At 37.7% G+C, this 9,695-nt stretch overlaps 1 protein-coding gene across 1 annotated transcript in view; it reads left to right on the forward strand.

Annotated features, from left to right (window-relative positions):
* Window positions 1–9,695, forward strand: part of RTTN (rotatin) — a 185,588-nt gene that overhangs the window by 81,747 nt on the left and 94,146 nt on the right. Inside the window, 1 exon segment of the mRNA XM_023725021.1 lies at window positions 4,938–5,206. Coding sequence (XP_023580789.1) covers window positions 4,938–5,206 — 269 coding nt within the window.

Genomic DNA, 9,695 nt, shown 5'->3' on the forward strand with positions numbered 1-9,695 from the left:
TTGTAGTGCTGAAGTTTTCAGTACGTTTATAGAGCTTAGTTTTCTTTTTATGTCCAAAGAGTTTTACTTTCTCACAGGGCTTTGAACCGATTTGTTCCACTTCGAACCCCTTCTGAGAATTTGCATTTCCAGCCCAGATATACTGAATTAGAATCTGTAGTTTAACAAGACCCCCAGGTGATTCTTATGTATAATAAATTTGGAGAACTGCTACTTTACTGGTGGTTCTCAGAATTGGTCTCTAACCAGCAACATTAGCATCACCTGGGAACTTGTTAGAAATGCAAATTCTCAGCCGGGCTTCCTTCTGGTTCAAAGTCTTGCTTTCTTACTTCTTTCAAATTAGAAGGAAGGAAAGACTTCAGTAATAGGTTATATTAGTCTGTTTCTTTTTGTTTCAGTTGATTCTCTGTTATAGCCTATAGTAACTTCTAGTCGCCTTCACTATACACACACATACACACACACACACATACACATACACACACACACACACACACAGTTTTGTTGTTCTCTGGAGTTTAGTGCTTAGGTCTCTTAAATCCTCCACGTATCTACCTGGGCAATCATAATCATTTCTGTGATTTTACTGAGTATTTTTACATTGATGATTCTCAAATGTATTTCTTTAGTTCTGCCTTTAAAAAATTATTAAGACAAAATTCATCATCCTAACCATTTCAAAATGTACAATTGAGTGGTTTTTGATATATTCACAGCATTGTGCAACCATTACCACTATCTAATTACAGAATATTTTTATAACCCCAATAAGAAACCCTGTACCCATTAAGCAGTCACTCTGCATTTTTCCCTTTCCCCTAGGCCCTTACACTCAATAATCAGCTTTCTGTCTCTATGGATTTGCCTATTCTGGACATTTCATATGAGTGGATTCACCTAATATGGGACCTCTTGATTCTGGCATCTTTCACTTAGCAGAATGTTTTCAATGTTCATCATTGTACCATGTTTCAGTACTTAATTTCTCGTTATGGCTGAATAATACTTCATGTATGGATATACCACATTTTATTTATTCATTCATACCTTGATGGACGTTTGAGTTGTTTCCTGCTTTTGGCTATCGTGAATAGTGCTGCTGTGAACATTTCGTATACAAGTATTTGTAGGAATGGAATTGCTGATTCATATGATAGCTTTATGTTTCACTTTTTGAGGAAGTGCCAAACTGTTCTCCACAGTGGCTACACCATTTATATTCCCACCAGCAATGTGCAGGGGTTCCAGTTTCTCCACATCCTCACCAACAGTTGTTATTTTCCATGTTTTGACAATAGCCATCCTAGTGGAGGTGAAGTGGTATCTTACTGTGGTTTTGATTTGCATTTCTCTAATGCCTAATGATGGTAAACATCTTTTCATGTGCTTGTTGGCCATTTGTATATCTTCTTTGGAGAAATGTTTATTCATGTCCTTTGCCCATGTTTTAATTGGGTTGTTTGTCTTTTTGTTGTTGTGAGGAAGAGTTCTCTATATACTCTGGACACAGCTCCCTATCAGATGCATGATTTGCAAATATTGTCTCCCATTCTGTGGGTTGTGTTTTCACTTTATTGGTAGTGTCCTGTGATGCACAAAAGTTTTAAATTTTAATGAAGTCCAGTTTATCTATTTTATTTTTTTCTCTTGTTCATGCTTTTGGTGTTGTATTTTAAGAAGGTCTTATTTTTTCCTATATGATCTAAAAGACAGATGCATAAAGCAGTCATTCTATATCTATCTTAATGGGCACACAATGTATAAAGATATAATCTGTGTTCTCAGAGCTCTGCCAGAGGGAAAGACCTGATGCCACTCACAATATGAAGTGTTCAAACTGCCCTAGTTCAGGCCAAAACCAGATTAGATACGAAAGATCAGCCCCTCACCCAAGCTGTGTGACCACAGGGCAGGCCTTTTCACTGAGAAACTATTATCTACTTCAGTCTCAACAGCTTTATTTTAAAAACACTTGATACTCAATTACAAATGAAGAGAATTGTGATGATACAGGAAAATGAATCCCATGATTAAAATAAAAAAGTCATTAGAAGCAGATTTACACTTGTTAACCGTGACAAGAACTGTACAATTATTGTTACAAATGACAGTTACCACTCTCAATTGCTATTAGTATTACTAGTTACTAATAGTATTATCTATTTCTAATATTATTATAGATAATGATTATTATTTAAACTTAGTAAATTGAAATAGAAATTAGATGAAAAGATGAACAAAATCTATGAAAATATACAGAATGTCAATAGCAGAGAAGTAGAGACTACAAAAAATAACTAAATGCAAAATTTTTTTTTTGCTTTAGTATTTCTGTCCTAAATTTTTTTCTAAATTTTATTATTTTGTTGTTGTTGAGAATATGAACAGCAAAACATACACCGATTCAATAGTTTGTGTGTACCATTTAATGACATTGATTACATTCTACGAGTTGTGTAACCATTCTCACCCTCCTTTTCTGTGGTGTTCCTCCCTCATTAACATAAACTCACTGCCCCCTAAGGTTCCTATCTAATCTTTTGAGTTGCTGTTGTCAGTTTGATCCCGTATAGATAGTTCTTAAAAGAGCATAATGCTTAAGGCAGACCTTTGTTATTAGTTAAGCTAAACTATTGTTTGGTTTTAAGATGAATTCAGGGGATATTTTTGCTTTAAGATTTAAAGGTTATCTCATGGCAGTAGTTTCAGGGGTTCATCCAACCTTCATGGCTCCAGGAAGTCTGGAATCCATAAGAATTTTAAATTCTGTTCTGCATTTTCCCTCTTTTGATCATGATTCTCCTATGGAATCTTTGATCAAAATGTTTAGTAATGGTAGCCAGGCACCATCCAGTTCTGGTCTCATGGCAAAGGAGACAGTTGTTTTGTTCATGGGGACAATTAGTCACACATTCCATATCCTCCTTCTATTCCTGACTCTCGTTCCTCTGTTTCTCCAGGTGAGTAGAGACCAGTTATGTGCACTGGATGGCCACTTGGTAAATGCAAATTTTACACCTGAGGATAGTAGAGTCTGTGCAGCTAAACTGGTAGTTTTCAAACTGCAATGTGCATGAGAATCTCCTGGTGTTAGAATAGTATCATTGTTATCAGTAGCCCAGCAATCTGTATTCTAACCAAGCCCCCTAGGTGATTTCAGTGACAGGTAGTTCTTGGACCTGACTTTGAGAAACAGTGGTGTGGCCTGTTCTCTATGTGAGTTTTGATGTTAATGAAAGGAGTGAGTGTGACCCTTTTATCTGTGTCAGTGTCAATTCAGGTTAGGGTTTTTGTTTGTTTTAGGATGGGAGATACTTATAAATGCTTATAAGTTGCTGGACATGTGCCCAAAGTAAGGGAACAGAAGAGTGAGAGGAGGAAAAAGAAGTGGACGGGGAGAAGGGAAAAGAGAGGTTGGTAAGTGGATTGAGAAGAGGTCAAAGAGAGGGTGAGAAAATGAGCATGAGAAGAGAAACATTTATTGAGGAGAGATACAAAACTGAATGAGTGCTATCTTGGAAAAGAGTTGGAATAAAGAGCACAGAAAGAGGGATTCTCCTTGACTAGGAGAAGGGCTGCATTTTCTATTGAGGGCAATGGGGCTGAGCATGATTGTGGGTATTGTAAATATGCAGGCTGAGAGAACGATGTTGAGGGGGTTCACTTCTGATAGTCTGAGTCTTCTCTATGAAGAAGGAGGCAAGGCATAGAGACAAGACAAGTTGGATGTGGAGCTTGAGGGAGGTTTGCAGGGATCAGGAGAGGGAGCTGACTGCAGAGATGCCAGGGTTTAGCAGAGGTTGGAGGCTAGACATTTCAGTGGCACCAGTCCCTTTGGTTGTATGGTGTTTCTTCTGAAGTGATTTAAGGTAAGAGCAGCAGAACATGTGAGTGACTTGTATGTTAACAAATGATGACATATTAAAAAAAAGTAAGAACATTTTTAATGGTATTAATTTGATATTGACCTGTGAGAAATATGAATTTGTATAAATAATTTTTAGTCTTGGTTCAAGTTCTGTGTGTTTCTAAGACTTTATAAGCAGCTGGGTGACAGATACACTAAAATTCTGATCTTTAAAAATGCAGTACACCTATAACATTGTGAAAGGATAAAACCAAATCCATTGCCATTGAGTCAATTCCAACTCGTAGTGACCCTATAGGACAGGGTAGAACTGCCCCACAGGGTTTCCAAGGCCGTAATCTTTAGCGGGAGCTAACAGCAGGTCTTTCTCCTGCGGAAAAGAACAGAGCAGCTGGTGGGTCATACCACTGAGTTTTCAGTTAGCAGCTGAGCACTTAACCACTGTGCCACCAGGGCTGCTTTGTGAAAGGATAAGTAACAACATAGTCAATAGCTGTCAATTTTTAGAAGTCTAAGGATCTGTAAAGCCGAAGACATTTTAGATTTAATTCAAAGTTTTATAGCACAAAGACATTGTTTCTTCCAGGAATTACATCTTTGGATCCTTATAGCTACCTAATTGCAGGAATTTTGTTTTCTAACGAGAAATGTTCTCTTGATTGTTCTGTTTTTGACAGTTTTGTCTAAAGTATGTGTCAAACTCATTGAAACTTTTTCTTTTATTTTAGCTAGCTGGGAAAAAACAATATATTTTAGCCAATTTAAAATTAGTTCAATTTTTTAAATGATGAGTGATTAAAAATATGTTTAATATATGCCTTTCTTTAATATATCCCGTTTCCAACTTTTAATTTCATATTATTGGGTGGCAGTGCCAATATTCATTTATGTATTTTTAAACATAATTGCTACTTGTCTTTTACATCTATACCCTATTTGGTATTTTAACTGTGCTTTCCTTGAAAAGTCTTATTTTGAGAAGGGAATCTTTTCTGCCATTTCCATGTAGCTCATATATTTCTGGTACAGTTAGTTTTCTGTCCAGCCAGGAAAATAGCCCATTAAGCTCATTGCTCTTGTTTTGTGGTTGATTTTTTTCCCCCTTGCATGTATAGGAAATGCTTGGAACTTCTTCGCATTTTCCACACTCAGCTGGCTCTGAGACTGCTGCAGTGTCTGCGAGTGACAGATGCCCCCCATTTCTATGGCCTACCTTCCCTGGAGCGGACCCTGCGGGGCATGGCACACCTCACTGCAGCTCCAGGCTGGAGTGCCCACTCTCCACTGACAAAGCCGCTTGACATTTGTGCCAAGTACTTGTCAGGTCTGCTTGAGGTGAGTGAAAATAGCACACGGCTATAACAAGAGTAACAACCCCCCAAGTATGAGCTTTCTACTATTTGTGGACTGCTTCCTATGTGCCAGGCACCACATTAAGTGCATTGTGACCAGGTAGCTTGTCATCCATGTTGTAGTCATCTTGCCGCTTTTATTTCAGTGCCTCTCATGCAAGGGATACAGGAGCTGGCTCCTGTGACTGCTCTTGCTTTTGTTGCGTATGCAAGCAGTACTGAATCTGAAAGGGCTTGTTGTTTTCTTACTGGCCAAATCCGTCAGCCTCTCTCTGCCTTGAAGGTTTCAGTGATAGCCAGAGGTTGGGGTCCTTAACTGTGCTAGCTTTCAGGGAAGACTCTTGGGGGAGACAATATAGAGCTGGATTTTGAAAGCTGAGTTTAAATTGATAGGTAGACATTGGCATTCTAGGCGTGGAATGTTTTGAGCAAATGTACACTTAGCTTCCTCTTCCTTTTCACGCTGCATGTTTACTTCCCATCATGCCATCTGCACCACTGCCAGCCCTCCTTCAGAAACAGAAACCTTTCTACCCAAACCTCTTTTTGCAAGTGCTTAAGACTCTTTACTACATCTCTGAAGTTTCAGTCATATCTGGCCATTCTCAGGAAATTTAAAAAAAAAAAAAAAACCTTAAAAAAATCGATTTCTCTCACATACACACTTCTTCTCTTGTTTGGATGGCCATCTCTGACACAAAGTTTGAGGTCTAACTTATTCATTTATCAGCCTATAGTAAGCCTTTTCTTGTTGTTCTAGACATAGACACTTAATAAGTATTATTTGACCGACTGTTCTCTTCAGTAGGTTTGTACCTGTAGCAGTTTATATATACCACTATTATGACACTTAGCATGTTATGTATTAATTTTGCTTTATGTGTCTATCTGCTAGTAGACTGTGAGCTTGGGAGAATCGTCTTTTGGCCATTTCCACTGCCCTTGGCTACTCCTTGTCCTGGCATAGCGACTTGTACATAGTGGACAAATAGTGAATAATTTAATTAAGATGCATCTTACATATTATTTTCCAGTTAGAATACAGTTTGAATAACATTGGAAATATAGCATAACTGAATGTAAATGATGTGTGTTTAATTTTTGTATTCATTATTAAATCATGCTTCAGATTATATTGTTGGTAATTTTTTTCCCCAAAGGCCCATAATCTTGTTTTTTAAAAAAGATTTCAAAGTTCCAAACACTCTTAGCTATTTATAAAGTTTAATATGAATTTGAGTGTAGCCACTTTAATAAAATAGATTTTATTCTTGCTTGAATAATTCAGAATACTAAAAAAGGGCAAACTTGGCCGTATTTTAATTAGTTATCTCATGCTTCAAAGTGTTCCATTATCAGAAACGTATGAATTTTTAAAGCATATATATTAGCTAAAGAATTAACAATAATGTTTTTTTAAAAAGACAGCTCCTCTAATGTACTTAAAATATAATTCAAATTACAAGTGCCTAACTTATAGCATTATTTGTAAATACTGTTATTTATAAACCTTTATGGAGCACATCTTTTCTATAAAGTGATTTTTATCTGTTTCAGATCAGGGATATGTGAGGACCTGCCACAGCAGTAATTGAAGAAGAAGCTAAGCATTGTGTTGTTTTATATTTAGAAACTATCAGAAGTACTTTTGTTTTTAAAACTGTGTAAGAGAAGAGACTTCAGATCACATCTCTGTTTCAAATAACAGAAATTTAAAATCAACTTTTTATGGTACTGGAGAACAAAAAGGCTTAGTTTTAGGTAAGAAGTAGGGGGAAAAGGCAATAATCTTTGAGGTAATAAAAATCAGCATAGTGTATTAGCTAAGGAATAGGTAAAAAGTACAATTCCTGTTTTATAATGTTCCACCGTTAGTCAAAATCTGATGAATGAATCTTGATTTGGTATAAATAGAGGAGTCTGTTTCAGACTTCATAAAACATCTTGAGAAGAAAGTCCTTATGTCTTTACATTAAGTGACCAGAATCAATACAAAGAAATCTGTTACTTTTGATAGAAATCATTGCAAAATCACAATTAATCTTACTTGGGACCTCATGCTTAGTTTATTAATAAGCTAAGCCAGTGTCTTTATTTTATTGCAGACTGAATTCACCTTTTTAAAAATAAAGTAAGGTTTATATGAACCAGCTTCAAAATGAAGTACTCACTGGTCCATATGATTTGCTTCATAGTTTCCGATTAAGTAAAGCTGGCTTCCTTTTGAAAGGGAGCCACACTTCTGATATCATATTATTTGGTTTCTACATAGTGAAATTTGAATGCAGACTATTTGCTTTTGTAGTTGAGAAATGGAACTTATAAACTAAGCATGATTAATTTTGATAGTGAATTCAACTATGGTAACTAAGTCCTTAAAACCACATCTATGGTATATAATTCCAGAGATCTGACAAAAAGGTCACCTTGGAGGGAGATAGTAGTGAAGTTCTTTGCTTATCACTTACAAGCTGGAGATAAAATCATCACACAAAATGTTAGATATAACTGTCTCTCAGAGAAGGATAAGGACTTGGTTGTTTAGGTCTTTTATTTGTTGAAACGTATACATAGAAATTGCTAACACTACAAAAGTCTTGTTGACTACCAGGCTTATTCTAGACTTTCTAGAATTATGGTTTAAATGTAAACGGACGTTTTCCCCACTTCTGAGTGATCTTATATTTCTACTGCATACATCCACTCCTCATTAATCAACATGGTTAGGTTACGAAGATTAGGTCAGTGTGCAAAATCAGCATTCTGCAAGGAGGAGGAGGACCCAGTGGCGACCCCAGAGCCTGGACCTTTGGAACTGCTGTGCCCTTGGCACTGCTGTGTTCTGGACCCCAAAGCCCTGCTGCTGGTGCTTGAGTGGACCTGAGGTCCGGCGGCTAGGCTAGAGGCACAGTTGGTGGCCCTGGGGCTCAGGCAGCCAGCGGGGCCAGGGGTTAAGATGGTCAGTGGGGGTTTGCTGCCTGTGCCCATGTCCCCCGCAGCTGCCCCCTCTGCAGCTCCAGCTGCCTACTGCTGCCCTGCAGGCCGAGGAGGACCCCAAGAAAACGAGTGACATGCTGCTGGTCTTGGAGGTGCTGGAATTCGAGGCCGAGAGCCTGGAGACTAATAACTGCTTAGTAGAGGAGCTCAGCAGCCCAGGCCTTGAATTACCCTCAGTACCCTTCTTGCTGCAGGACTTGGTCCCTCCAGGGCACAAGAATAGGTGGGAGCAGCAGTAGCAACCTCTCCTGCCCCCGCCTCCTCCTGGGCCCCTCCAGCCCCTTGCGGGCCCTTTTAGGAAGGATTTCCTCAAAATCCACCTCAGTCTCCTTTTTCTCACGAAGAGCTGTAACCTGTAACGGTCGCTCTGGTGGTGGGAATGGGACTGGCAAGAGGCCTTCTGGAGAGCTGGTTGCTTCAGCTGTGAGCCTGACAGACATGGATGGCTTTGCGGGCCAGGAGCTGGACTCTGGGAGGAAACCTAGGTTAATGCACAAAATAGTTGGATAGTAGATTTTTTACTATTGTTGTAAATGCAAAATGTTGGATAAGGAGATAGTTGATAACTGAGGAGTAGGTGTACTTAAAATTAAATGGTTTCTTAAAGTTTTTAAACTTTTAATTATGAAAAATTTCAAAAATATACACGTGTAGAAAGAATAGTATACTACAGCCCATGTAGCATCACCAGCCAGCACTCATAGCTGTTAACCCACAGACAATCTTGTTTCATTTTTTAGGCATTTTAAATTATTCGCTTTGTGAAAATTCTAATTTAGATCAAAGCCTCCTAATTATGTATGAATAAATTGCTTTTATTAAATAAGCTATGGCTAACGTGATCTATGCCGTCATTTTTTTATGATCTGCTCTGCTACATGAGCTAAAAAAACCCAAACCAAAAAGGAGACTATTAAAGATAAAATGGCTTACATTAAAGAATTCTGTGATGAATATAAGCACTTAGAGTCTGGATGGATGAATTGAAATCTCTCTCTGTTGTATTAGTGCAGATAACAAGTAGTTTTGATTGCTTTGACTTAAACAGTTTTTTCCTTGAAAATGTGTTGGCAACTAAACGTAGTTAGCATTCTTGTTTGTTAAATTTTGTGAATTATAAGTGATCTTTGTCTCTTTGAATGTTTTTGTTGTTTAAGAGTTACAAAGCTACAAAGGTTGTTGTTATTCAGTTAGTTAACAGATATTTACTAAACCCTTATATGGGAGAGAAGGAAGGAGGGAGCAGAAGTGTACGATTTATACAGAAATGGTCCAATAGCGTTTTTATGTATATATGTAACTTTATTTTGTTGTTGAGAATATACACAGCAAAACATACATAGATTCAGCCATTTCTACATGTACCAGTTAACGGCATTGATTACATTCTTTCAGTTGTGTAACTATTCTCACCCTCCTTTTCTGTGTTGTTCTTCCCCCATTAACAAATTCACTGCCCTTTAAGGTTCCTAATC

The sequence above is a fragment of the Trichechus manatus genome, unplaced genomic scaffold (genome assembly GCF_000243295.1).
Source record: "Trichechus manatus latirostris isolate Lorelei unplaced genomic scaffold, TriManLat1.0 scaffold00278, whole genome shotgun sequence".
NCBI lineage: Eukaryota > Metazoa > Chordata > Mammalia > Sirenia > Trichechidae > Trichechus > Trichechus manatus.